This window comes from Giraffa tippelskirchi, chromosome 13 (assembly GCF_054371585.1).
Source record: "Giraffa tippelskirchi isolate mGirTip1 chromosome 13, T2T-mGirTip1v1.2.pri, whole genome shotgun sequence".
In the NCBI taxonomy this organism is placed as follows: Eukaryota; Metazoa; Chordata; class Mammalia; order Artiodactyla; family Giraffidae; genus Giraffa; species Giraffa tippelskirchi.
This window is the reverse complement of record NC_137287.1, coordinates 8,885,397-8,912,417: the sequence shown is the minus strand read 5'-3', so window position 1 is coordinate 8,912,417 and position 27,021 is coordinate 8,885,397. Positions and strand designations below refer to the sequence as shown.

Below are 27,021 nucleotides of genomic sequence, written 5' to 3'. Positions count from 1 at the left end.
TGCTAACCACCAGAACACCAGGGAATTCCCCAAAACTTGAAAAAAAAATGCTTTTATTTTTTTATTTATTTGGAATACAGTTGATTTACAATATTGTGTTGGTTTCAGGTGTACAGTAAAGTGAATCAGTGATATATGCACATATATCCAAAATTTTTAAAGAGTATTTTCCCATATAGATCATCACAGAGTGCAAAACTTTTCCATCTTGCAAATCTGAAGCTCTGAACCCATTAAACAGTCCATCTTCTTTCCCCCTCTCCTGCAGTCCCTGTTGACCACTATTCTACATTCTTTTCCCATGAGATTGACTACTTTGGAGGCTTCATCCAAGTGGGATTGCCTTGTGACAGGCTTTTCACTTAGCAAGGTGTCCTCTAGGTTCCTCCATGTGGTAGCAAGTGACAGGATTTCCTTCCTTTATTTATTTTTAGGATTTTCTTCCTTTTAAGGCTGAATAATACTCCACTGTAGATATATGACACATTTTCTTTCTTCACTCGTCTGTTGTTAGAAACATATGTTGTTTCCATATCTTGGCTAATGTGGATAGTGCTGCTATAAACACGGGAGTGCAAACATCTCTTCAAGACAGTGATTTCATTTTCTTCGCTTATATACACATAAGTGAAATTGCTGAGTCATATGAAAGTTCTATTTTTTAAAAAATTTTATTTATTCTTGGTTGCGCTGAGTCTTTGTTGCTGTGCAAGGCCTTTCTCTAGTTGAGGCCGAAAGGGGCTACTCTTCATTACGGTGCACAGGCTTCTCATTGCGGTGACGTCTCTTGCTGCAGAGGGCAGGCTCTAAGCACATGGGCTTCAGTAATTGTGGTTCATGGGCTTTGGAGTACAGGCCCCGAGGCATGTGGAATCTTCCCAGACTAGGGATCAAACCCTTGTCCCCTGCATTGGCAGGAGGATTTTTATCCACTGTGCCACCAGGGAAGTCCTTATTTTTAATTTTTTCCAGGAACCTCCATACTTTTCTCCATTATGGCTGCCCCAACTTACATTCGGAGAAGGCAATGGCACCCCACTCCAGTACTCTTGCCTGGAAAATCCCATGGACGGAGGAGCCTGGTAGGCTGCAGTCCATGGGGTCGCTAGGAGTCGGACACGACTGAGCGACTTCACTTTTACTTTTCACTTTCATGCATTGCAGAAGGAAATGGCAACCCACTCCAGTATCCTTGCCTGGAGAATCCCAGGGACGGGGGAGCCTGGTGGGCTACCGTCTATGGGGTCGCACAGAGTCGGACACGACTGAAGCGACTTAGCAGCAGCACGATTGGGGTCACGATTCTGGGCCACGTGACCCGGAATATGAGTCGCGGTCACGTGTCTGGGCCACGTGACCCCGAATATGAGTCGGGGACACTGACCAGGAATATGAGTCGGGGTCTCGTGTCTGGGCCACTCGACCTTGAATATGAGTCTGTGATACGAGTCTAGACAACTTTTTGGGGTCACGTGTCTGGGCCACGTGACCCGGAATATGAGTCGCGGTCACGTGTCTGGGCCACGTGACCAAGAATATGCGCAGCAGCAACTTACATTCCCACTAGCAGTATTCCCTTTTCTCCACGCCCCCTCCAACACTTGTTATCTTTTGTTTTTTGATAATAAACAATTCTAACAGGAAAGGGGTGACATCTCATTGTGGTTTTGATTTTTATTTGCATCACCTGATGATTAGTGATGCTGAGCACCTTTTCATTTACCGAATGGTCACTTAGATGCATTCTCCTGAGAAATGTCTGCTCAGATTTTTTGCCTATTTTAAAAAATAGGGTTTTTAAAAAAAGGTTTTTGAGTTGCTTAAGTTTCAAATACATTTTGGATATTCACCTATATCAAAGGTATGATCCAAAAATATTTTCTCCCATTTCGTAAGTGGTTTCTTCACTTTGTTGATGGATTCCTCTTGTGTGAGAAAGCTTTTTAGTTTAATACCATCCCACTTGTTCATTTTTGCTTTTGTCAACTGTGCTCCTGGGGTCTTATCCAAAAAAATTGTTGTCCAGACCAGTGTCAGGAAGCTTTCCTCTATGTTTTCTTCTATATGTTTATTTTCTTCTAAAGTTTTATAGTTTCAGGTATTAGAGTTGTCTTTAATCCATTTGGAGTTGATTTTGTGTATGGTGTGAGATGCGGGTTCTTCTGGATATTCAGTTTTTTCCAGCACCATTTATTGAAGAGACTATCCTTACCCCGTTGTGTGTTTTTGGTACCTTTGTTGAGGATTGGTGGTGGTGGTTTAGTCACTAAGTCGTGACCAACTCTTTTGACCTCACGGACAGAGGAGCCTGGCAGGCTACAGTCCATGGGATTCTCCAGGCAAGAATACTGGAGTGCGTTGCCATTTCCTTCTCCAGGGCATCTTCCCAACCGAGGAATCGAACCCAGGTCTCCTGCATTATAGGCAGATTCTTTACCAACTGAGCTACAAGAGAAGCCCTTGAAGATTAGTTGATCGTAAATGCATGGATTTATTTCTGGACTCTATTCTGTTCCATTGGACTCTCTCTTTCTCTCTACGGTAGCTTTGTAATATATTTTGAAGTCAGGAAGAGTGATGTCTCCAACTTTATTCTTCCTGTTCAAGACTGTTTTGACTGTTTGGGGTCTTTTGCGGTTCTCGGTGAATTTCAGGCTCGTTTCTGTGAATGTGCATGGGCCAAAGACCTCTTATTCTGCCACCTAGCTCATGTCATTTCTCTGTAGTTTTCTCTTCTTGTGGTATCTTTGTCTGGCTTTCAGAGTAACGAAATGGTGTCAGGGTAATGCTGGCCTCTTAGAATGAACTTGGATCTGTTTCTCCTCTTCAGTCTTTTGGAAGAGTTTCAGGAGAATTGGTATAAATTCTTCTTTAAATATTTGGAAGAATTCACCAGTGAATCCATCTGGTCCTGGCTTTTCTTTGTTGAGAGGATTGATTACTGATTCATTCTCCTTTCTTGCCATTAGTCTGTTCAGATTTTCAATTTTTTTCACCATTCAGTCTTGGCAGATTGTGTGTTTTTAGGAATTTATTCATTTCTTGGAGGTTATTCAATTTGTCGGCATACAAGTCTCCCAGCTTCTTTCAAGGATACTTGTGATGGCATTTAGGGCCAATCAGGATAATGTCCTCATCTCAAGATTCTTAATTACATCTGCAAAAAACTCTTTTTTCATATAAGGTAGCTGCCATGGGCTTAAAATTCATGCCCCCTTAAAATTCATATGTTGAAGTCCCAACCCCCAACATCTCAGAATGTCACTATGTCTGGAGGTAGAATCTTTACAGAGGCAATTAGGTTAAAATGAGGTCATTGGGGGCTTCCCTGGCAGTCCAGTGGCTAAGACTCCATGCTCCCAATGCAGGGGCTTGGGTTCGATTCCTGGTCAGGGAACTGAGATTCCCCCATGCCACAACTAAGAGCCCTCATGCGGCAACAAAGACCCGGTGCGGCCAAATAAATCAATAAGGGAAAAAATACACAAAAAATGAAAAGAATACAAGAATTAAAATAAAAATGAGTTCGTCAGAATGGGCTCCAATCCACTATGACTGGTGTCCTTATAAGAAGAGGAGGTTAGGAGACATATATGCAGAGGGAAAACCATGCATGGACGGGGTAGAAAATGGCCACCTGCAGGCCAGGAAGAGAGGCCTTAGGAGGAACTAGCCCTGCGGACACCTTGATCTTGGACTTCCAGCCTCCAGAACTGTGAGAAAATAAATTTCTGCCACCCAGCCTGTGGCACTTTGCTATGGCAGCCTAAACAGACTACTAACAGCGATATTCACAAAGTTTCAGGGATTAGGACCCAGGTCTCTTTGAGACTGTTATCAGCCTGGCACAGTATTCTTGCCTGGAGAATCCCATGAACAGAGGAGCCTGGCAGGCTACAGTCCATAGGGGTCGCAAGAGTCAGCTGTGACTTAGCGACTAAATCACCATCTCTTTCCCAGCATGTATAACTAGTGAAAGCAGGGAGTTTAATCTCTTTTGTTCCTACAACAGGGTTTATCCTCAGGGAACTGCATTCTAGTGTGGACAGTCAGACAATAAACAAAGAAGCAAAGTGTACTCTGGGCTTCCCTGATGACTCTGTGGTAAAGAACCAGCTTTCCAATGCAGGAGACGTAGATTCCATCCCTGGATCAGGAAGATCCCCTGCAGAAGGAGATGGCAACCCACTCCAGAATTCTTTCCTGGGAAATCCCGTGGACAGAGGAGCCTGGTGGGCTACAGTCCATGGGGTCGCAAAGAGTCGGACACGACTTAATGACTAAACAAATACAAAGAAGTGTACTGTGTTACATCGTGACATGACAATGGGTGTTGGTCATGGGTGCTTGGAGAAAGAGAAGGCAGGGCCTAGTGTTGGAGCAAGGTATAGTTTGCAATTTTATTTAATTAATTAATAAATGTATTTTGCGCAGCTTGTGAAATCTCAGTTCCCCAATCAGGGACTGAGCCTTTGCCCTCAGCAGTGAAGGTCAAGAGTCCTAACCACCGGCTCAGTCACTTCAGTCACGTGGGCTCATATCTCCTGCTTTGGCAGGTGGGTTCTTTACCACTCGCACCACCTGGGAAGCCCTAACCACTGGAAAAGAAAATAAAAGTTGCTCAGTCGTGTCTGACTCTTTGCAACCCCATGGCCTATACAGTCCATGGAATTCTCCAGGCCAGAATACTAGAGTGGGTAGCCATTCCCTTCTCCAGGGGATCTTCCCAACTCAGGGATCAATCCTAGGTCTCCCACATTGCAGGCGGATTCTTTACCAGCTGAGCCACCAGGGAAGCCCAAGAATACTATCCCTTCTCCAGCAGATTTTCCCGACCCAGAAATCAAACTGGGGTCTCCTGGCTTGCAGGCCAATTCTTTACCAGCCGATTTACCAGGGAAGCCCCTGGACCACCAGGGAATTCCCTAGAGTTTGCAATTCCAGAAACGGGGTCAGGGAAGCACCCTCTGAGAAGGTGACATTTGAGTCAAGACCTGAAGGAGGTGAGGGTGCCAAGCACGTCAATAGCAGAGGGAAGGACGTTCTGGGCAGGGGAGACAGCAGAGCTGGTGGCCGGAGAGGGGGTGGCCTCTGCCCGGGAGGAGTGGGGAGAGGGCAGGGTAATGAGGTGGCCGGCAGGGGGCCAGGTAGCAGGACATGAGATCAGAACAGATGGTCCAACTCAGGTAAGGGGCTCCTCGGCCATGGAAGGGCCTCTGGTTTGAGCAGACCGCAGCGGCTGCAGGATTTTAAGCAGATGCATGACCTGAGCTGACTTTATGTTTTAAAAGGATTGTTTTGGCTGCTGTGTGAAGAGAAGGCTGAAAAGGAGCCAGGTCAGGATGGGGAAGCCCAGTTTGGAAGCTGTGTCAGTCATTTAGGCAAGAGTTGCTGTGGATCAGGGTCTGGACCCTGGAGGTTGGGAGGGGTGGTTGGACCCTGGTCACCTTCTGAAGGTGGTGCCCCGGGGTTAGCTGGTGAATCTGGTGTGTGAAGTGGGAGGAGAGGAGGACTCCTAAGCTGCTGTCTGAACCCCTGGCACTGAGATGGGGAAGGTGCGGAGGGGCAGCAGGGAGCAGATTATGGTGGGGGCAGGAGGGGGGAACCCATGCTACTCAGGGTTATGAGACTTCCAGGTGGGGATGTTAGGAACTGGCTGTGAACGTGCAGGTCCAGAGTTCAGGGGAGAGGTCTGTGCTGGAGGTATCAGTTTGGGAACTGCTAATGCATACATGGTATTTAAAGCCATAAATTATGAGAAACCAAAGCAGGGGGGCCCCAGGGCTGTATGCTGGAGCCGGCCAAATTTTAGAGTCTGGAGAGCTTGTGGAGGAATGAGCAAGGGACCTTTTCAATGAACAAAAATAAGTGATGAATGGATCTCGTTTGCCACTGCTCTTGGGCAGGTTGTCCCTCCTCACTGACGGTCACTGCAGCTCCTTGTGGTCTCTGCGAATGCACCCCCTACCCCCTTCTGACCCATCTTCCATTTTTCCTGGGCTCTGCACGCTCCGGCCAGGCACTGCGGGCCTTCACAGGGCTGCTCTTCCTCCCTGAAAAGGCCTGACCCTCCCTACTCTCCGCGCTATTCTGGACCTGGTAAATTGCTTCCTGTGCTCTGCTGTCCTCGGGGACTGGGTCCCTGAGCATCGCCCCACCCCCGTGTCTTTCCAGCCGGACTCCTGGCAGCGTGAGGCCCTTGTGCTTACATGTGCAGATACTAGCGACTACAAGGGCAGACCCCACCCGCACTCCCAACACAGGTCCTCCTTGCCACCCCTGTGGCTTCCCTGGGTGCCCACTGGCCCTGGGGTTCTCTCTGGGGAGGACAGACACGAGGCCATACAGGCCCTGGAAGTGGACTTGGTGGTTTGGGGAGGGAAGTTTGGAATCTGGTACCCAGAGAGCTCTAGACGGGAGGGGTGGGCTCTGGGGGAGGGGGCGCATCCTCATACTAGATGGATGAGTGGCCCCGAGGGGAGGGGGACGGCCCTGGGGAACGGGTGCAGTCAAGGGTGGTACTCAGTCTCCTGTTGAGCCAGCAGGGTGATACTCGTTATGTTTTGTCAAGAAGCAAAGTGGTGCCTTATGCCGTGTGTGACAGTGAGGGAATGTGGAGAGGGAAACATTCTTCTGTTTTTCTTCAGTTGGACCTTTTCTTCTCTCTTGGCTGTTCACCAAGGTCAAGGCTTGGTCTGGACAGAAGGGTCATTTTTGCTTCCTCCGCTCATCCAGCTGCAGCCACAGCATCCAGAGGCCAAGGACTTGGGCCTGAGGGGTGAGGGCTGGGGAATGTATGTCTGGGTGAGCACATCTCCTCGGAGGGATGAGCGTCGGGCATGTGTCGGACTGGCCGCCCTGATTCCCCTACAAAGGGATTATCATTTTTAAAGGACAGGCTGAACTTGAAGAAGGGTCCTTTCACCAGAAGTCAATGGCAGATGATTTTGGTAAAGTGAAAGTGTGAAAGTGAAAGTGTTAGTCGCATCTGACTCTCTGACTCTTTGAGACCCCATGGACCTGTAGCCCACCAGGCTCCTCTGTCTATGGGATTCTCCAGGCAAGAAAATTGGAGTGGGTTGCCATTCCCTTCTCCAGGGGATCTTCCTGACCCAGGGATCAAATGTGCGTCTCTTGCAGTTCCTGCATTGGCAGGTAGAGTCTTCACTACTAAGCGCCACCTGGGAAGACCCAAGGTTCCCCAAGGCCGAGCTCTGTTCCCTACTGGACCGGGAACTGAAGGCAGATGCGAGCTTACAAAGGAGGCCAAGACACAGTTTCCTTTAAAAGGTTTTCATTTATTAGTCTTTTCTGAAGCAGTTAATTCTCTTTTCTTATTTTTTTTTTTTAAATGTGTGTTTCATCCAGAGTTATACCAAAGTGATTAAAATGAATTTTCTAATGGGGATATAGCTCCCCAGATCAGAAAAAAAAAAAGGTTTTTTGTTTGTTTTTTCCATAAACCAGACAAGAAAATGAAAGGAGAACATCAACAATCAAAAATAATCCCCAAATGTCCAGGACAAAAAATAAAATATTTATTGATCTATCACAGCGAGACACATAGAGATGGGCGGGGCAGGGGAGAAATGCTCTGAAGTACAGTGGCTCGAGGAGGGGATGGGGATACAGTACTGCGTGGGGGGAGACCCAGGTTGGGGGGAGATTCCTGCGGCCCCAGCTGGTACAGCTCCTCACACCCAGAGGCTTGGGGCCCCTTTGTAGGGGTGTGTGCAATGGGGTGGAGGCTGGGCACAGGCTGCCACAACAGGTTAACCAAGTCGATGGTGGGGGCGCCCAGCCAGCTAGGGGTGCTGGGCGGCCAAACTGGGACAAGGATGGACGGACGGATGGACAGACGGGCGGATGAATTCCACAAGAGCAAGAGGGCTGTTCCCAATACGGGGGGGGAGTCTTCGGATATGGGGAACAGCAATGGGTCGGGGAAAGGGGGGGCCAAGGAGGCCAAGAGATGGTGTGACCCAATCCAGCGTGAGGGTTTCGATGCTTGGGTACCAACTGGACCACAGCCAGAGGTGGGTCCTGGTGGGCAGGGGGAGGTGAGACTGCCCAGGAAGTGTCTGCACCATCTTCAGAGGAGCCCCAGGGAGGGGGTTCCCTAAGGGGCTGCCCTTCCCTCCTCCCTCCCCGCAGGAAGTGTAAGAGCACCAGCATGTAGCACCAAGTTCCCCTAGAGATGGAGAGTGTGTGAAGGGGGAGTTCCTGGGTGGGAAGGGGGTGGGAGCAGGGGGCCAAGCCCCCCCGCCCCTTGCCTCTGAAGGAGGGCGGCCTCCCGGGGCCCACTTGGCCACCACTCTCTTGCCTCCTTGCCCTGTGGATTTCCAAGGCCGCTCGGCCTGCCCCGTTCCCACCTGGGGTGGGAACTTAGGAGGGGGCATGGGAAAGGGGGGTGGGGTCACAAAGGGTTTACATTCTCCACCAAGCAGTAGCACCAACGTTGATGAGGTCGTGAGTCAGGGATCCCGGGAAGCTCACTTTCTCTTCCGGCCACAGGATTTCCCCAGGCAGGCCCCACCTGGGCGCAGGGGAGGCACACCCAACAGTCAGTCCTGGCCGCTTGTGCTCAAGCCCTTGCCCACTCTGCCCAACTCCAAGCTCTTCTCACATCCGCATCATCACCATGGGAAACAGAGGCTCCAGGAAGCCAGGGGGAAGCCTGGCCACCACCCCAGGCCAAACTCCGCGCCCTTTCATTGTGCAAACTCCCACTGGGCAAGTGGATGGTAGCAGGACTCCTGCCCTCTCCTGGGGAGGATCTGACTGGTTAACCTTGTTTCAAATCATCAAGCCACCAGGGTCGGGTAGTGGGGGCTGGACTCGCGCCTACCCCTGCAGGAGCGAGGTGTGGCTCGTTACCGCCACCTGGTGGCAGAGAGCTGCCTAGTGGTAGAGACACCATCTCTCTGCAGAGCTCATCCAGGGTGTTTGTTGGGAAAGAAAGAAAGCAGGGTCATGGGCCACAAGCACCAGCTGGTGCCGGACTGAGAGCTGGGCGCCTTGAATGAGGTCAGGCTGCTCTGGCCTCTGCCTCTCCCTGGGCTGCCTCGTCTGGGGGGTTGGAAAGCAGGTGCGGGTGGAAGGAAATCCATAGCCTGAGCAACTGCCAGGGTGGAGCTGGGGCTTCTCTCAGTCCCTTTCGGGCATCCTTGGGAGACCTCTTGAGGGCATGTCTGCCCCTTGGAGAAAGGGCGTGGCTCCAGGACCCCTGTGGGGTCTACCCCTCCAGTTCCCTGACACCAGAGCTCCCGTGTCACCTCCATCCTCTCTCTCCTCCTCTGCCCCTCCCAGTCCCTCCTCCTCCCCTTCCCTTTTCTTTCTCTTGGCTTCTCCCAGCAAGAGTGGGGGTGAGAGTACCAGGGAGGGAGGGCTTGCCAGGCCTGGCCTGGAAGAGCCAGGAGGGTTCCTGGCCCACTCTCAGCTCTGAGGATCTGTTTCGGAGACAGCAGAAGCAGGGGGTAAGGGGTCCAGCTCTCCCACCCCTGGCCTCCCTGCCAGGCCTCGTCTGACATGCCGCCTCCTCCTCCAGGCTGTCCCCCCGCCCGCCCTCTTCCAGGGGCAGAGTCTACTCACCTGGGAATCCCAGGGCTCCCAGGGCCCCTCCGAAGGGCTTGGGAGGTTTGCCTGTGGAGGGAAGGCAGGGGGTTGGGGAGGTGGCCAGGCTTCCCCACCTCTACCAGACCGCCCCTTACCCCACCCATGCGCCTCCAACCCTGCAGCAGCAGGTACCGAAGGCCTCTTTGCCCCCAGCCTGACCCTCCCGTCCAGCCTCGTTCCTTGCAGATGGAGCTCCTTGAACCCTGTGGAGGTCTGAGCAGCTCTGTGGCAGCCCCTCCCACCACAGTCAGACCCCAGGCCACATTTACCTCCTGCTTGAATAGGCCCTGTTCTTACCCAACAGTATCTTTCCTCTTCTATGGGACCTTGTCAACCTCCCTGGTTAGACCATAAGACCTGGGGTGACCCAGATCCCCGTCTCACTCCTGATGCCCAGTCAAGTGCCAGGCTGGGAGCTCTAGGAATTGGGGTCCCCACACCCCAAGGCTGACTTTTTCAGCTTCAGTGATTCTCCTGCGGGCTCCGTCAAGCCTCCCTACCAGAAGGCCAGCCCAGGGCTGTGGCTGCACTACCCATTCCCTCAATAGGATGGACCCCCCCCACACGCTGCGAAGGAGCTCAGGGCCCTGCTTGAAATGGGCCCCCGACTTGTGAGATTGGTAGACTCACCACCAACTCCCAGGCCCCCAGCTCCACCTGCAAGGCAAGCAGAGGGGTTGTGAGGGTGCGCACCTCTAGGGAGCCCGCCAAGCCCTCCCCGGCAGCGTGGGCCTCATCTGAGAGGGGCCCAGTTCTAGGCTGGGGCGTCAGGGGCCCTGCCAGTGACTGTGTGACCCTGTGTGCTCTCTGAACCTCCGTTTGTCTTATCTGAACGTGATGTTTTGTAAAATCTGATGCTCCCTGATGTTGCATGGGAGGAAGAGAAGAAGAGGAGGCCCAGCTCTATGCAATCTAAGGTTGTAGGGCCACCTCCCCCAACTCTGTAGCCTGGATCAGCCTTTCTGGGCAGGGGAAGAAGAGGGCTGGGGCACCTGGCCGTACCTGGGAAAATAGGAGACAGTCCGAAGCCAGGCCTTGCTGCAATTCCTGCAGGAGGGGTTTGGGGTTGGCGTGGGGGCGTGGGGTGGGGTGGGGTGGAGTGGGGTGGGGTGGGACCCTGGGACCCACCCCGGCCTGGCCACCTACTCCTCTCTGCCTAAGATCACCTCCTCCCATTGCCCCTCCCCCATTGGCAAAGCAGCTTTCTCAACAAAGCTGGTCCTCGCCCGACAGCCTGGTATGAGGCCCCCGTGGCTTCAGCTCATCGGCCTGGTGTCTGAGGCCCACGTGTCCCCACAACCCTGAGGCCTTTCCCGGACTGTCCCCTCCACCCTCTTTCTCGGACCCCTGTGCTGATGCAGCCCCGGAGTTCCTGCTGCTAGCCAGCCAGGCTCAGCTGCAGATCTCACAGCAGAGGCGGCCCCTACCTCCAATTGGGAAAGGCTGGCCGGCTCCTAGGACACCTCCAAGGCCAGCGGCACCTGACAAGAGGGCAGGTGGGGGTCAGGACGAGGCACAGTTTAAGGGGCCCTGAGCCTCCCCTCCGGGGTCTGGGGACGGGATTTCCAGAATGGACCTTCACAGGTATTGTGAGCAGGACTGAGGCCTGAACCTGTTTGTGGACAGGGCAGTGGGGGTGGGGTATGAGCAGCCTGCAGGCCTAGGCTTGAGGGGCAGTGGGAGCAACTCACCGAATTTGGCTGCTTTAGCAGCCGCAGCTGGAGACACACCTGGAAAGATGGAGAGCAGAAGGGCTCAGGAATATCTCCTCCCTCCCAGAGTCGTGTCCTCCTCCTGACCACTGCCATCGATCTGCCCCCTGCCCACTGACTCATCCTTCCACCACCCCTCCACCCATCCTCCATCCATCCATCTTTCCAGAAATCTTTATTAAGCTCCTACTGTGTGGCCAGACTTGTGAGCACATGGGGTAAGAAACTTCAGGCTGGGTCAGAGACACAACGATGACCCAAGAGAGAGATGTTAACGCAAGGTCCGCCAAGATGGCAGAGACTTTGGGAAAGGAATTTCCCTCCAGGCTTTGCTTTCCTTCTCTGGAAAATGGGCATAACCATCACTGTCCTAATGAACTCCCACTGGAGGTGGTTGGGCGGATTGAAAGAGAGAGGAGAGGGAGAGACTGGGACACCCAGCTGCAAGGGGCAGCCCTCACTAAGCCTGCTCTGCGCTCAGTCGCTCAGTCGTGTCCAACTCTTTGCGAGCCCGTGGACTGTAGCCCGCCTGGCTCCTCTGTCCGTGGGATTTCCCAGGCAAGGATACTGGAGTGGGTTGCCATTTCCTCCTCCAGGGGATCTTCTCGACCCAGGGATCGAACCCATGTCTTCTGCCTTGCAGGCAGATCCTTTACCCGCTGAGCCATGGGGCCCCTCCAAATGTTGCAGGAGCCCAGAGAAGGGGGCAGGGCTCAGGATAATCTTGAGCTGCTGATGAAGTGTGGGCAGGGCTGCTTGAGCAAGGTGTGGCCAGATGGGAAAGAAAGTCAGTCTCTCTCTCTCATTCATATGTGCACGTGTGTGCAAACACACACACACATCACACACCATTCATTCACTGATTCTAGAACACACTTTACCTCCAAGGCCCACAGCCCCTGGGATAGCTCCAAGCCCACCAACTCCTAGTCCTCCGGGTACAAGCCCACCGACGCCCCCCAGGCCTGTGGAGAGAGCTGTGTATTAGACCCTGCAAGTGAGAGTAGCTGGCTTTGTCTGCAGAGGGTTGGGGCTATCATCCCAGGCCCCACATGGAGCCTGAGCCCCAGGGCCTTGGAGGGCTGATGGGGCCAGGAGGTGGGCCAGACCCCCCGGAGACAATGCCCTTGTCTGGGGAGCAGGCCAGTGAATATATGCTCCATGGCATGTAGTCAGACACTGCCCCACCCCCAACTCCCAGGGCAGCCCCCACCTCACACCCATGCTCACCAAATTGGGCGGCTTTGGCAGCAGCTTTGGCGGCAGCAGGTCCGACTCCTGGGGACACAGAGGGAGCTCAGGGAGGGAGTCTCCATGGGTCAGTCTCCCTCAGCACCCAGCCCATCCTGGGGTTTCAACTAAGGTAGATACCATTAGCCCCATTTCACAGATGAGAAAACTGAGGCACAGCAGAGGTTAAGCAATGTGCTCAAAGCTTCATGGGGTTTCAACTCACCTGCCACACCACCTGGAATGCCAGCTACACCAAGATCTCCAACCCCTCCAAGGGCCCCGATCCCTGCTGGTCCTGTGGAGAGAGGGTGGAAAGTCAGTCCTTCCTCCTTTCGGAAGGACGAGGTCTCCCTGCCACAAGGTCACTTGGCAAGTAGACAGGTGGCAAAGGCCACGTGACCTAGTGGAAGGAGCAGAGGACAGAGGTCCATTCCCAGACACACGAGTCTGAGTCCTGGCTCTGCCCTGACCCACTGGACAAGGGCAGACCCTTCCCCCCCGGATCTTCAACCTGCCCATCTCCTCCCCTTCCTCCCAGGCTGGCACTGGGAGCTGCAGGTGGTCCCAGTGGTGGCTGTGGCCATGAGCTGCCAAGGGTGGAGGACCAGTCTCAGGCCCTGACAGCCCTGGGTTTGAATTCTGGTTTCTCTGCTCAGCATAGCTGTCAACTCTCTGACCCTAAAGGGGATGACGATCCTTTCCCTGTTCACCTACAGGTGTTTGAAGAGCGAGAGGACACATTCTATGTGAAGGTCCTCTGAGTGTGAACCACTGTCCAGTACAGAGCTGCCAGGAATTACAGCTAGCGCTTTAGGGGGACACTCATGGTCAGTGCTTCACGCTTGTTAGCTGGCTTATTGTTCTGGACAGCAAGAAAGATAGGTACTATTAGCCCCATTTTGCAGATGAGAAAACTGAGGCATAGCAGAGGTTAAGCAATGTTCTCAAGGCTTCAAGGGCAGGAAATGACTTTGGAGCCAGAGCCTTTAGCTGCTCTGTTTCCCTGGCAATGGCTGTCGAGCTCAGACCAGCAGAGCCGCCAGCAAGGAACAGAAGAGAGGCCTATGGGTTACCAGGCCCACTGTGGGTGGAAGACTTTCCAAGGTGGAAACTGGCCCCAAGTGGACCAGCCAGACCTGGTTGGCAGTTCCCTGGCGGAGGCCCCGGCCCAGATCCTAGGAGGCCAGAATGCAGGGGGACACAGACAGCATGGGTCTGGCCAGGCTGGGGCTGCCTAGGTGCCAAGTATCGGGGGGTGGGGGCGGGCAGGTCTGCCACGTCCTCATGGCGGGCACAGTCCTGCTGACAGCAAGGCAGGGGCCCAGATGAGGAGTCCTGGCTTTGTTGGGACAGCAGCCCTGGCCCCTCCCTGGCCTTGGGCCCCATGAAACTGTCATGGCCTGAGGGGCCTTAGCGACCATGGTCTTCACCAAGTTTGAACTGCCCCCCCCAAGGGGGGCTGGAAATGTGAGGGGCGGTTTGGGTTGTCCTGGGGCTGTAGGCACGCTAGGCATTTAGTGGGCGGGAGCCGGAGTCTGCTGAGCTGTCATTAATGCGTCCTAGAAACTGCCTTTTTCCACGCTGACCATCCCAACCCTGTGATGTAGGCTCCAGGCACTGGGCCCTGGCCCAGGGGGAGGGGAGACGGGTGACAGGTGCTATCAGGGATGGTGGGCAGCAAGGGAATCAACCACCGGGGGTGGTGTGTTGAGGGGGCTCTTACCAAACTTGGCTGCTTTAGCTGCGGCCAGGGTCCCAGGTACCGGGAAAAGGGCAAAAGAAAGAGTGGGGGAGGTCAGCAGCTGAGCTCTGTGCCTGGGAGTTCTGCTTCCTTCAGGGAGCCCTCCTTGACTTCCTCAGCTTGCTTTGTTTCTCTCAAAGCCCGGAAGCCGTGGCTCCACACCTAGGAGCTCACCAGGCCAGGGACAGAGCTCCGGTATCTAACTGTGTCTCTACCAGTCTGGTCTGGGGGTGCTTGAGGGCTGAACTGTGCCTCCTCTTTCCATTCTATCCTCGGCTGGCTCCTCGAGGCCCAGCACGGTCTGTCTGAGGCTGGCGTAACTAGGAGATGAAGAACTAGAGCTCTCAGTGACCCCTTTGTCCCCCCACACTGCTGAAGAGGAGCTAGGGGGCCCAACCACTCCCACTGACCCCAGGGACCCCCAGCCTCCTTCCTTGGGCAGTGGGCTTCTTTTCAGCTTGGAGCCCTTCACCTGGCCTGCCCCCCATCTCTTATCCCAGTTGTCTCGGACAGCTCAGGAGGACCTAACAGAGCATTTATCGCACGCCTCGCTGCGAGGGTGCTGGAGGATGGGCTGGGGAGAGAGCCCTGCCTCCTTTGGGCTCGGGGGGCATTGCTGTTCAGCTCCCAGAAGGCCCCTTACCTGCCGCTGCCCCAAGTCCAGGAACTCCGACCCCGACTCCAAGGCCAGGAACTCCAACACCCACTCCAAGGCCAGGAACGCCAGCGGGAAGCCCGGCAGCAGCCCCTGCGGGAGATGGGGGAGTGGAGTGAGGGCGGCAGGCAGGAAACAGGCCCTTTTGGGGGTGTCCTGCCCAGGAAGTTGAGTCAGGCCCCAAGAGAAGGGGCCCAGTCTCATGCGGGGGCCCCTGTCTCCTTCATCCACCCTCTACGCTGCCGCCAGGTTTTCCTAAAACTCACACTGACCACCAAGTCCAGCCCCTCCCCAGACGGGCATGCGGGGCCGCACACGCCGGACACCACTGCCCTTTTCGGCCTCACCTTCTGTCCCTCCCTCTTGGATGAACGCATTTGATTCTCCTAACAAGCCTCCCAGGAAGGTGCCCTTGGTACCACACAGGGACATCAGAGGTCACTCGGCTAGTGTGGGGCCCAGGACGCGAATGCGGGTCTCCCTTATGCTAAATCTGTTTCTAATGCCCATGTCTGCCACCTGGAGGGCCTCAGGAGGCTGTAGGGCGGGTCTGAGAGGTTGCGTGTCCAGGGACCCAGCTCAGGCTGGGGTCACACCAGACCGAGAAGGCAGGCAGGACACTCACGGAACTGGGCTTTGGCGGCGGCCTTAGCAGCGGTCTTGGCTGCAGCTGGGGCCCCTGCTCCTGTGGGGGAGAGGATAAGGTTTAAGGATGGCACCCATGGAGGATTCAGAGGACCCTCACTCAGGCCCACTTATTCACACAGCTTACCTATGACACCGCCAGGGCCAAGGCCAATGCCGGGAGCCACGCCGACACCGGGAACCACGCCAACGCCGGGAGCTACGCCGATGCCGGGAGCCACGCCGATGCCAGGAGCCACGCCGACTCCAGGGCCTAATCCTGCAAAAGAGAGCAGAGCCAATCCTTAACCGAGTCCTGAGCGAGGAGGACAGAAGCTGATGGAAAGAGCAGCTGGCTGGGGGGTCAGGAACCCGGGATCCTTGTTCTGGCTGGGCACAGACTTGCTGTGTGACCTTGGGCAAGTTACTTTCTCTTGTTGGGCCTCAGCTTCTTCATCCTTAATAAGAGGTCTGTGGAAGATCAGGAGCTCAACTTTTGGAGTTCCAGGGACCCTTCTGAGACTCTGAGGGTGAAACAGGCAGACTCATGTAGCAACTAAACAACGGCAACAACATGTAGTAAAGGGAGTTTGGCAAGACAGGCAGGCCTGGCTTCAAAGCTCAGCTCAGCCACTATTTAGCTACGTGAGTATGAGCAAGTTACTTAAGCTCTTGGAGACTCAGTTTCCACATCTGTGAAATGGGTGCAACAGAATCACTCTCATAAGGCTGGTGTAAGGATTACCTCAGCAATGGTGAAAGTGAAAGTGTTAGTAGCTCAATTGTGCCTGACTCTTTGTGACCCCATGGACTGTAGCCCACCAGGCTCCTCTGTCCATGGAATTTCCCAGACAAGAAAACTGGAGGGAGATTCCTGACCCAGAGATGGAATCCACGTTGCAGTCAGATTCTTTACTGTGTGAGCCACCAAGGAAGCCCTCAGCAAATGCTAGTTTTACAAAAACGAGTTGTCATGTCTGAGTTTAGGAATCACTGGTGGCTCAAAGGTAAAGAAGCTGCCTGTCAAGGTAGGAGACGTGAGTTCAATCCCTGGGTCGGGAAGATCCCCTGGAGAAGGAAATGGCAACCCACTCCAGTATTCTTGCCTGGGAGATCCCATGGCTAGAGGAACCTGGTGGACTACAGTCCATGGGGTCACAAAGAGTCAGGCACGACTCAGCGATTAAACAGACCTGAAGTTAAGATTTCTCTGGCAGGAAGAAAAAAAAACCCCTGCCCCCACCCCAGCCCCGGGGCTGGCATGCAGCTGGGCTCTAAAGTGAGCCGTGCCATATTTAGGAAGGTGTGGGAGCCTGGGGCTGCCAGGGTGGCCCTCGGATGAAGCAGGAGATGGAGAACCCGGTCAGGAAGTGAGAGCACAGCTGTCGCTCGGGGTGGGTGGGAGCTCAGAGGAGCCCAGCTCTTGTTTCAGAAACGGGGCAAAGGCCCCAGTTGGACCGGAAGACAGCAAGGGCTTTGGGAAGGGTGGGGATGGGTGCAGGAGGGCTCTCGGGCACCTCTTCTCTCTTTGCCTTCGTGCTCAGAGACTTCACCCCCATCCCTCAAAGTGCTCGGATGGCCCAACACCTGGGAGGAAGGCCCAGGCCCAGAAGGTGATAGCTTGGAGAGGGGCTGCTGTCAGACTCCGAAGCAGAGATATGAGACAGCAGTGCTCTGGGATCAGGCTGGGATGCAGAATTGGCAGGGGGCTTCCCAGGTGGCTCAATGGTAAAGAATCCATCTGCTAATGCAGGTGATGCCGGTTCGACCCCTGGGTCGGGAAGGTCCCCTGGAGAAGGAAATGGCAACCCACTCCAGGATTCTTGCCTAGGAAAATCCCATGACAGAGGAGCCTGGCGGGCCACAGGTGTGGGTCCACAAAGAGCTGGACACGACTGAGCGACGAAGCAACAACTCTTACCAAACTGGGCGGCTTTGGCAGCGGCTTTGGCAGCTGCAGCTGCTGGAATCCCGACCCCTGGAAAGGTGAAGATTAAGGATCGGGAGCTGTCCCCAGCACCCCTTCCCTCTCTCTTCCATCCCCCGTGGTGGAAAGACTTTGCAGAGTCCATATCTCGGGAACTGCCCCCTCTCCCAGGCCCGCACTGTGATGGCCCGCCAGCCACTCTGGGCAAGTCCTCTCCCAGAGAAGCAGCTCTGACTCTGCAGCTGTTGGAGGAAACGGCTCATTTCTTGGGGGAGAAAAGCAAAAGGGGAATTTCCCCCCCCCCGCCCCGCCCAGAAAGAAGAAGAAATGCAGAAGAGAAATCTTCTGATGGGAAAAAAAAAACCACAAACCAACAAGGAGGATTGTAAGTTAATCTCATTTCCTCCCTTTGGAGAAAGAATGCTGGGTAAACAAAGACTAACACAGGCCCTCCCACCCGATCAGAAAGCAGAAAGGCCCCATGGGGCGGGGGATGAATGAGGTCTCCCCAAACCCCAGCCAAGCAGAGTTCTGCTGCCTCTTAGGCTGACATCCTGAGCATCCCTGAGGGCAGGGAGGGGACTTTCTGGGTTCACTCAGCGGTCTGGAATCCCGTGGGGATGCTTTCCTCCAAATGATGGGAAATCTCTTTCTCTCTACCCCTGTCTCTGGGCTCAGTCTTGCCATCTGTAAAATGGTACCCTTGATCTACATCAACTCCAGGGCCCCTTCCATGAGATAAACCAAACCCATGTCTGGGCTGGGACACAGCTCACCTGGCACCCCTCCAACACCTGGCACGCCTGGTATTGCTCCTGGGGCACCTGGCACCAGCCCTCCCAGGGCTCCTGCTCCCCCAACACCTGGAGGGATGAAGAGCATCCAGCTTTGCCCTTGAAGCACCACCTTCTTGGGGGAGCCAAGGGTGGAGGTGGGGGTTGCATCATGACTGGGTATCATCTGGGCATCTTTAACTCACTGGTGTGGGATGGGGGATGATAAGTCAGGTACTAAAATGACCCCAGTAGTGGGCAATTCAAAAGGGCAGAAATGTTCACTGTGGCTTTGGAAAATGGGACCAGGGGCTTCTGACCTTAAAAACCCCAGGCCTTTTCAGTCTCACAGGCCAAGAATATGAGGTTGCTCTGATTTTTGAGCCTCGGTCCCTGACAGGAGAGCCTGGCTGTGGAGGGGAGCGGGGAGGGTTTGGCCCTGGGTGGAGGAGGAGGAGGGGGAGGAGGGGAGGCGGAGGGGGCAGGGGACGCAGGGTTGGGGCACTTACCGATCTTGGCTGCCTTGGCGGCGGCGGCTGCCTGAGCTGCTGCTATGAGGAAGAAAGAGATTCAGAAACCTTGTTGGATCTCAGCTGGGCAGTGCACCTGTCCCAAGGGCACGGGAGGCCCACCCTGTGCTCTCCCCCAGGTCCTCCCTGAGTTCCCAGAGCTCAGTCTACCCTCCCCAGCCTCCCATGACTCGACAGAATACGAGCCTCCATCTGTTTCCCTGTCCCCCCGCACGCCCCACAACCCGCCTTCATGGAACTAAGGCTCACGGGAAAGGCCGGCTCCCGGAATACCTGCGTCTCCGAAGCCAGGAAAGCCCCCAGGGACAGCCCCGAATGTGGGAATGCCTCCAACTCCCACTCCGCCTCTGGCCCCTGTGGAGGGAAGAGAATCAAGTGGTAAAGGATCTAGTGGGAGAGGCTGGGGAGGGCTCTGGGGGATGCTGGATGGGGGAGAGGATGTGAGCCTCCCCCCAGGTCTGGTCCATGAAGGACAGGAAACCATGAGATGTCTGAGCCCCACCAGCTTCCTCCCTACTGACACCCCCTAGCGTGTCCCCAGCCCCTCTCTTCTCTGAGCAGTTGGGGAAGGGTCTCTTTGTTGGTGATGGCAGACTGTGCACAGTCTTATCCTCCACCAGGCTGGGGCTCTCCTCTGAGAGGGTCCTGGCCAGGGCAGGGCGGTCAGGGACACTATCTCCACTGGGAATGACATATTGGACTCTACTATTAATCAGTCCCTTGGCCTCATGGTGGGAGACACCTTGGGGACACATCGTCCTGGGGCCCAACAGGTCCAAGTCCCAGCTCTGCCAGTGACTTGCTGTGTGGCCCTGGGCAAGTCACTCCCCTTCTCTGGGCTGTACAATGGGGAGTAGAAGATGAGGGTCCTGGAGTCCAAGTAAAGGCCAGAACGGGGTGGGGCGGAGCTATCCACACAGTACTCACCGAATTTGGCTGCTTTAGCTGCTGCTTTAGCAGCTGCGGCTGGTGACACGGCCCCTGGAGAGACCGAGAGAAACACAAACGCTCAGGGGAGAATGGAGTGGACACTCAGGATATGTATATATAGCCCTCTGTCTTTCAGTCCATCTTCTATCTATTGAGTCAACACAGGGTTGTCCATCCATTTACCCACTCATATCTCCATTTACCCATCTGTCCATCTGTCTACCCAGCCACCCATTCATCCATCTGCTGACCTTCCCAAATGTCTGTCCATTTGTCTATCTTTCTATCTCAATCTACCCACTCAACCACTCACCTCTCCAGCCACCCACACATGCACTTATCCATCCATTTATCCACCCGCCTGCCTATCTATCCTTTCATCTAAATGTCTAACCAACTATCCATTTTGTATTTGCTTTCTACCCACACATTCATCTGCTCATCCTTATCCATCCACCCATCCATTCAGCCATCATTCTAACCACTTATATTGTCCCCACCTGCCTATCCATTTCTCTTTTCATCTACCCATTTATCTTGCCATCCACCATTTTACCCATCTTATTTATCCATCCATGTAAACACCCATCTTTGTATCTGTCCACTCATGTACCCGTCACCCACTCTCTCATCCATCAATTTGCCTACTCATCCACATGGCCATTCACCTACCTCCCCAGCTGTCCATTTGCCCATCCATCCATCCATCCATCCATCTCCCCAGACATCTAGCTATCCATCTACCTACCCACCCATCTATCTACCATTTACTGAACACATATTTTGTGAAGGGCTGGGAACACAGAGATGAAAAAGACCTGGAACATACTGACAACCAGAGGGTAAATTGAAGAAGATAAGAAGCTGGCAGTAGTTAATTATAGCCCAAGAAACAGAAGATGACCAAGGGTATGGAGAGAAGAGGACAGAAGGGTGATGTGTTAAGGAGAATCAGAAAGTCTTGGTGATAATTCCTAATATCTCTCTCTTACACACACAAACACTCGTGTGCACACAGCCAAGCTCAGCTGGTTCACCTATGATGCCCGAGCACCCAATACCTGGAACTCCGACACCAGGGACTCCAACACCTGGGACTCCAACACCCGGAACCCCGACACCAGGGACCCCAACACCTGGAACCCCAACACCAGGGACCCCAACACCAGGTACTGCAGCTCCTGGGACACCGATTACTCCTGGGCCAAAGCCTCCAGGAGCACCTGTGGATGGAAGGATTGCTGTTTTGGCCTGGACCCTGTGGAAACCTCAGGGGGGCCTTCAGGGGCATGACTCTGGGGAGCTTTGGGAGTCCTGTGTGCAGGATGCTAGCTGGGATGGCATTGCCTCTGCGTGGATCCAAGTCACCCAAGAGAAGAGGAGGGAACTGAGGGAACCCCGACAGAGCTCTAGGGGTTTGGATCTCTGGCTGGGAAGAGCACGGTCTAGGTCTAAAGCAGATTCAGAATGCTCCACTGGGCCCAGGCAGTTGGTACAGCAGCTATGAGTGGCCCTGGGGGTAAAGTGGGAGGAGCCAGATACTCCGCAGGGTCCCTGCCCACACCGCTGCACCAATCAGGGGAGAGCAGTGGACAGAGCCTCCTGGACAGAGGCATGGAGGCATGACCATGATGCTTGGGGGGGTTGAGGGGGAACGGTGCCCCAGCTGGACAAAGACAAAGTCCATCCGACCTTACAGGCCTGGAGCCTTCCAAGGTGCATGCTGAGGCCAGGGCTGGCTGGAGCCCTGGCACTGCCCGTTCTGGGGACACTCACCGTATTTGGCTGCCTTAGCGGCGGCGGCAGCAGCAGCAGCAGCATCTGGAGCCCCAACCCCTGGAGAGAAAGCCACAGAGGGTGAGGCCCTTTCCCTGTGACCTTCTCAAGGACACCTCCCACCGCCTGCTGGAGTGGACTCTACCTGCAATGCCTCCGATGCCAGGAATGGCGCCAGGCACACCAGGAATGCCGGCACCGCCGACACCAACACCAGGGAGAACTCCGGCTCCTGCAGCACCTGTTTGGAGTGTGGACGGTGAAGATGTGGCTCCCAGGGGCCCCTCCTGAAGCCAGGCAGGAAGGCTGCTTGGACGCTGGCGTTTTCACCGCTGCAATCTCCTCTGGGAATGAGGCCCAGGCATCTCCGGCCGGGCCCGCTTGGGAAGAGGCCCCCTCCCCACTGTTCCTTGACTCACCCCTAAAGTGTCCATTTCAACACTCTCATTAAGGGACTCGTATGTTTTCAGACAAATCCCATTCTAATCACTGCGACATACTGAGAAACCACAAGCGGCCGCTCCCTGGGCCAGAGGGGCCCCTGCAAGAATGTTCAAGACTTCCTCTCTCTGTGCTCTGAACACGCGGCCAAGTTTGTAATCCAAGCGCCCGGCCGCCTGGCTCTCGCAGCCCCTCGCTGCCCTTCACTGCCCTGCTCTCTTGCTCCCACACTCCAGCCATCCCCTCCAGCCTTGGGGGCCTGGAGTGGGGACCTCTGTGGGGCAGGCCTCCGACTCAGTGCTTCCCTCCACATTCTCTCCCCCTTGGGCTAGAGGGCAGGCATCTTCCATCCCATCGTGGCTGCAAGAAGGGGCTCCCTTGGGACTGGAGCTGAAGGTGAAGACTTCACCCTCATGATCTAACTCTGAACTGGGGAATCGCCAGGGGCCCACTCAGCCCGTGCACAGGCAGAGAGAAGGCCATGCTACATAGACTAGCCAAGGGATCGTGGGCTTGAGGAGCTAGTTACAAGTTTTATAGTACATATTAAATTGATACTCAACTATTAAACTGTTTAAATGCTCATACATGTACCACCTAAAATGATCATTTTAACCACTGCTGTACCCACTCCCTCTGCTTGCTCCTTCCTATTTTAACCGCCTGGCAAACTCTCTACCTATATTTTAAGGCTATGAATCAAATGTCATTTTCTCTGAGAACCCTTCTTGATTATCCCCAGGTAGAAGCAATGTCTCCCTCTTCCTGAGTCCCACAAACAGTGCTGACATTCTTCAGCAGAGCCCTTATCTGTCCCTGGTTTCTGAAACTGAGGGCGGGAAGGACAGAGGAGGGAGGGATGGAGGGATGGATGGGAGGATGGATGGGCAGAGGGAGGGGTGGATTCATGGCTGGATGGAGAGAGGAAGGGACAGAAGGAGGGAGGGATGGGTGAATGGATGGGTGGAGGAATGGAGGGATGGAGAATTGGAGGGTGAAGCGGACGCACAGATGGAAGGAAGAATGAATGGAGGGAGGGAGGGAGGAACTGGTGGAGTTGAAATGGGGGTGTGGCAAGGAGGGGCCACCTGGGTTAGTTATCTGTGAGGCAGGCTCTCAGTGGTAATAAGCATGGTGAGGTTGGAGGGCTGGCAGCTAGCAGGCAGGGGCTCCAGGGGTACTTACCAAGCTTCGCTGCTGCTTTAGCCGCTGCTGCTGCAGCCTGTGTGCCAACCCCTGGGGGAAGAGGAAGGAGAGAGACTGGAAAGTGTGCCCCGGCATCTCCGGAGCCCATCTCTTCCAGGCCCAAGAAAAACAACTGGTTCATATCTGTGTGTGGATGTGGGGCATATAGCAAGCAGAGGCTGGGAGAGCTGCCCCAGCTTCCTGCCTTGCCCCACCAGGGTCCTTCTTTAGAATCAGACCAGGATCTGGATATAGGGTGGGCTGGCTGGCTTTCTGGAGCCTGAGTTATTTGGCTGGCGGAGGGGTGAGGCTCTCCTTACCTGTCCCTGTTGGATACCCAGCCTTGCCCGCAGCACCAGCCACTCCTCCAGGCCCAAAGCCTGCGAGAGGAGAGGCTCAGTGGGCATCCGTGCGATCTCACGGTGGCTGCCCCCTCCCCTGCCCTTCAAGGACCAGGCCACCCAGAGCCTCCACCTGTCACCCCCAGCCAGAGTTAAATACAAACATGTGTGGAATGGTTATTCCCATTTTACAGATGAAAAGACTGAGGCTCCAAGAAGAAAACCTGTTTTCTCAAGGCCTGGTGATAAGTGTGAGGCCAGGATTGAGAACCAGGCTGTCTTGAGTCCCAGTTCCATGTCCCCCTCCTTAGGGGACTCCCATTCTGAGACTCCACACCCACCCTACCCCCCCAGCTGGTGTTCTCCTAGCCCTGGACTGGGGCCATAGCTCCCTTGCCAGAACTCTGCGGCTGGAAGGAGCCAGAAGCCCACCAGTCTAAGAGGGCCTTACCATAGGGCAGTTTCCCAGTGCTGTAGGGCAGTCCATAGCCACCTGAGGAGACGGAGCATGGGCTCAGTGGCTGCCCCGTGGCGGCCCCGTGCCTCACTGGGCCCCTGCTACCTGGGCAGACAGACCTAGTCCCCACAGGTACTGAGGCCTGAGGCCTCCTTCCGTCCACCAGGGTCCTGAGCTGCTTCCAGAGGCTCTTAGGAGAGCCAAGGCCTTGGAGGAGGGGGGAGAGGATGCCCCGCTCCAGGGCACAAAGGGACGGCCATTCTTCTACCTGCCATGGCCCCCAAGTCTGAAGGTCTTCCTTACTCTCTTCCCCATCAAGAAATAGCTTATCGTCGTGTGAGCTTGACAGCTGGGGTGGACTGACATCAGAGGTTTCTTTCCAATGAATGGTGTTTCTTACCATCAGTACACATGGCTTCCCATTGGAGCTATGGGTCTCTGTGCGTGTGTATGTGTGTGCACATGGGTGCGTGTGTGTGTTTGGGAGACCAGCCCTGCAAGATGTTGGTCTCTCCCCGCTTTCTTTCTTTTTTAAAAAATATTTCTTTATGTATTTGGCTGTGCAGCATCTCAGTTGAGGCATGGGGATTTTTAGTTGCAGCGTGCAGGCTCTAGTTCCCTGACCAGGGCTGGAACCCTGGTTTGGGAGTGTGGAGTCTCAGCTGCTGCACCACCAGGGAAGTTCCTCCCCGCTTTCTTTTGCTGGTGACCAGAAGTGGGCAAAATTACCCAGGTTTCCTGACTACTTTCTCCATCCACCCCAAGATACAGGTGGGCAAACAAGTCCCCTCTCAAGCTGACCTCCCAGCAGGGAGGCCCAGTGAGTGGTGTCTCTCGCATCCTCCGTCTGTCTTACCTGGCAGCTTGGGTGCCTTGATGGGGTATCCCAGCGGGACTCCAGGCTGCTGCCCTCCAAAGGGTCCAACTCCTGCAGGAACAAGGAGAGCAAAACAATCAGGCCCCAGCCATGTGGGCCAAGAGCCCTTGCGAAGCCTCCAGCCTCCAGTTCCACTTTCTGCTCAGACTAGAATGAGCTCCCATGGCATCGGAATCTGGAAAGCATTCTGCCTAGAGGGCCTTCCTGCCTGTTTATGTCATCGGTCAGCTGAGCAACCCCCAGCGATGGGCCGCTTCCTCCAGGAAGCTGCAGGATGCTCCCCTTCCTGGGGCTTGGGCTACACTCGGAGACTGCAGCCCTTTCGCCATTTGGCACAGGCTGCTGCATTTTCTGGGCTCCTCTGGGCTACCAGACAGTGGGTTGGGGCAGGGGAAGCAGGCCTGTGACTGATGCTACTTTGTGCCAAAGCCAGTCCAAGGCCTGGAGCAGTGGGAGTGCTCAGCTTCTCCCAGGGCAGGAGTTCCTGCCTGGCTGGCCACCCCATGGGCCTGCCCACCCTCCTTGGCGTGGAGGGACCCAGCCGTGCCTTACCTGGGATTCCAGCAAAAGCTCCGGCCCCAGCTGCAATGACAAGGAGCCATCACTGCGGCTTGGCCACTATGGGCCCAGGGCACCCCAGCACCAGTGAGGGGCGTGTTGGCCCAAGCAGTGGCCAGTTCTGCCCAGACCTCCTAGCGCATCACAAACACATTGGGGATTTCTCACCGCCCATCTGGGCCAGCTGAGCCCAGGTTCCCCGCCCCCCTCAACCCAGGACAGAGGGGACTGAGGGCGATCGGAGAGACCCACATACCTGGGGCCTTGGGCTTGACTCCTGCTCCAGTGGGAACCCCGGGGAGTACCCCTATACCCGGGAACCGAGCTCCTGAGAGGGTAAAGAGGGGGCTGGCGGTGAGGGTGGGGAAAGTCCAACCTGGAAGGTCCAGCCTGGCACCGCACCCACCCTCTGTGACACAGCTGGCCTCCTTCTTCAATGTCAGCTACTAGCGTGGCTCACGGGGTGGGGGGAGGGCCCCTCTGGTGGTGACTTCTCTGCCCCATCTGCCCCAAGGTCAGACGTTTTAATGCTATTTCCTAGCCCCGTGCTTCTGTTGGCCAGTCTCTTAAACTGGAGTTAATTTCCTGTCGCCTTGCCCAGCCTCATCAGAGAAGGCAGCCTGAAGAAGCCTGCCAGAGGACAGAATAAGCTGCAGGTGGGGGAGGCCTGTGCCCTCGGGGGGCTCTTGCTGGATGCGATTCACAAACAAACACAAAGCTGTCATCTACTCTGGCCGGGAGGTCTCCAGCATTCAGTGCTGCTACCTCTCCTTTCTCATCCCCCACCCACGCCCCGCCCGGGGGGCTGGGCCATCATGGCAGGGAGGGGCTGGGGGGGAAGGGTAGGGGGACCCTCTGCCAGCCAATCCCTCCGAGCCGGCCCGGGTCTGGGGTTTTGGGGGAATTCAGGAGGTCACATGTTGGGTGGGGTGGCCAGGCCCTGGCGGGGAAAGGAGGTTGAGAGGGCAACTCCGAGGGTCTCCTGCAGGGTGGATGTGCTGGGCGGGCCCCCCTGGTGACTCATGGTGTTTGGGAAACAGCTGGCCACCCTAGGAACTCGGTCTGTCCCTGGAGATCCACCGCAGGCTGTGACGATGGTCTGGGTCTGGGACTCGGCTTGGGGCTCTGGGGGTACTGGGGGGAGCTCGCTGATCTTTGTAGGGGAAAGACAACCAGAGCTATCTTAGGTTTGTGGCCTGAGCTTTGATGCTTAGGGAGACAGTGCCCGTCAGGACTCCGGTGGCCACAGTTTGGGGGAGCTGTGGGGTCCCCCGGGAGGCTGCCAGGGGATGCTCTACTAGCTCTAGGGTCCCCCTTTTCCTCTTTGCTCTCACCTGCGCCTGGGAGCACTCCGCCTGGGTATACACCTGGGAGTCCCACACCTGTGGCCCAAAGGAAAATATGTGAGCAGCAGCCTTGCCTCCAGGAGCCTCTCCTGGCCCTTCCCTCTGCAGCAGCCCCTCCCGAGCTAGTCCCACAGGTTACACACACACACACACACACACACACACACACACACACACCCCGGGAAGAGCCAGGGACATGTGTGTGGTGGCTGCAGGCCCCCCTCCCACGAGTTCCGGAAGTCATCTCCAAATCCTTCTGTGTGTGGATTTGTCCCGTCTCCTGGAGCCTGTTTACATGGC

General features: G+C 55.3%; 1 protein-coding gene across 50 annotated transcripts in view; it reads right to left on the bottom strand.

Annotated features, from left to right (window-relative positions):
- Positions 1–7,516: 7,516 nt before the first annotated feature.
- The window catches only part of ELN (elastin), a 32,989-nt gene continuing 13,484 nt past the window's right edge, over positions 7,517–27,021 (bottom strand). For 2 of the 50 annotated variants that reach the window (XM_081557922.1, XM_081557926.1), the window contains 28 exons: positions 26,710–26,757; positions 25,632–25,703; positions 25,370–25,399; positions 24,797–24,868; positions 23,935–23,976; positions 23,463–23,522; positions 23,143–23,193; positions 21,662–21,757; positions 21,517–21,576; positions 20,802–20,963; positions 19,738–19,791; positions 19,084–19,164; positions 18,790–18,831; positions 18,284–18,370; positions 17,502–17,558; positions 15,729–15,860; positions 15,582–15,641; positions 14,945–15,049; positions 14,284–14,301; positions 12,784–12,855; positions 12,558–12,605; positions 12,209–12,292; positions 11,307–11,345; positions 11,043–11,096; positions 10,618–10,662; positions 10,246–10,272; positions 9,592–9,642; positions 7,517–8,536 (listed from right to left, as the gene is read on the bottom strand). In XM_081557922.1, the coding sequence (XP_081414048.1) occupies positions 8,493–8,536; positions 9,592–9,642; positions 10,246–10,272; positions 10,618–10,662; positions 11,043–11,096; positions 11,307–11,345; positions 12,209–12,292; positions 12,558–12,605; positions 12,784–12,855; positions 14,284–14,301; positions 14,945–15,049; positions 15,582–15,641; positions 15,729–15,860; positions 17,502–17,558; positions 18,284–18,370; positions 18,790–18,831; positions 19,084–19,164; positions 19,738–19,791; positions 20,802–20,963; positions 21,517–21,576; positions 21,662–21,757; positions 23,143–23,193; positions 23,463–23,522; positions 23,935–23,976; positions 24,797–24,868; positions 25,370–25,399; positions 25,632–25,703; positions 26,710–26,757 (1,793 nt within the window). In that variant the 3' untranslated portion in view covers positions 7,517–8,492. Of the gene's footprint in view, positions 8,537–9,591; positions 9,643–10,245; positions 10,273–10,607; positions 10,663–11,024; positions 11,097–11,306; positions 11,346–12,208; positions 12,293–12,557; positions 12,606–12,783; positions 12,856–14,283; positions 14,302–14,926; positions 15,050–15,581; positions 15,642–15,728; positions 15,861–17,501; positions 17,559–18,283; positions 18,371–18,789; positions 18,832–19,083; positions 19,165–19,737; positions 19,792–20,801; positions 20,964–21,516; positions 21,577–21,661; positions 21,758–23,142; positions 23,194–23,462; positions 23,523–23,934; positions 23,977–24,796; positions 24,869–25,369; positions 25,400–25,631; positions 25,704–26,709; positions 26,758–27,021 lie in introns of all 50 variants that reach the window. The other 48 variants (XM_081557923.1, XM_081557927.1, XM_081557914.1 and 45 more) reach the window with 43 other exon arrangements.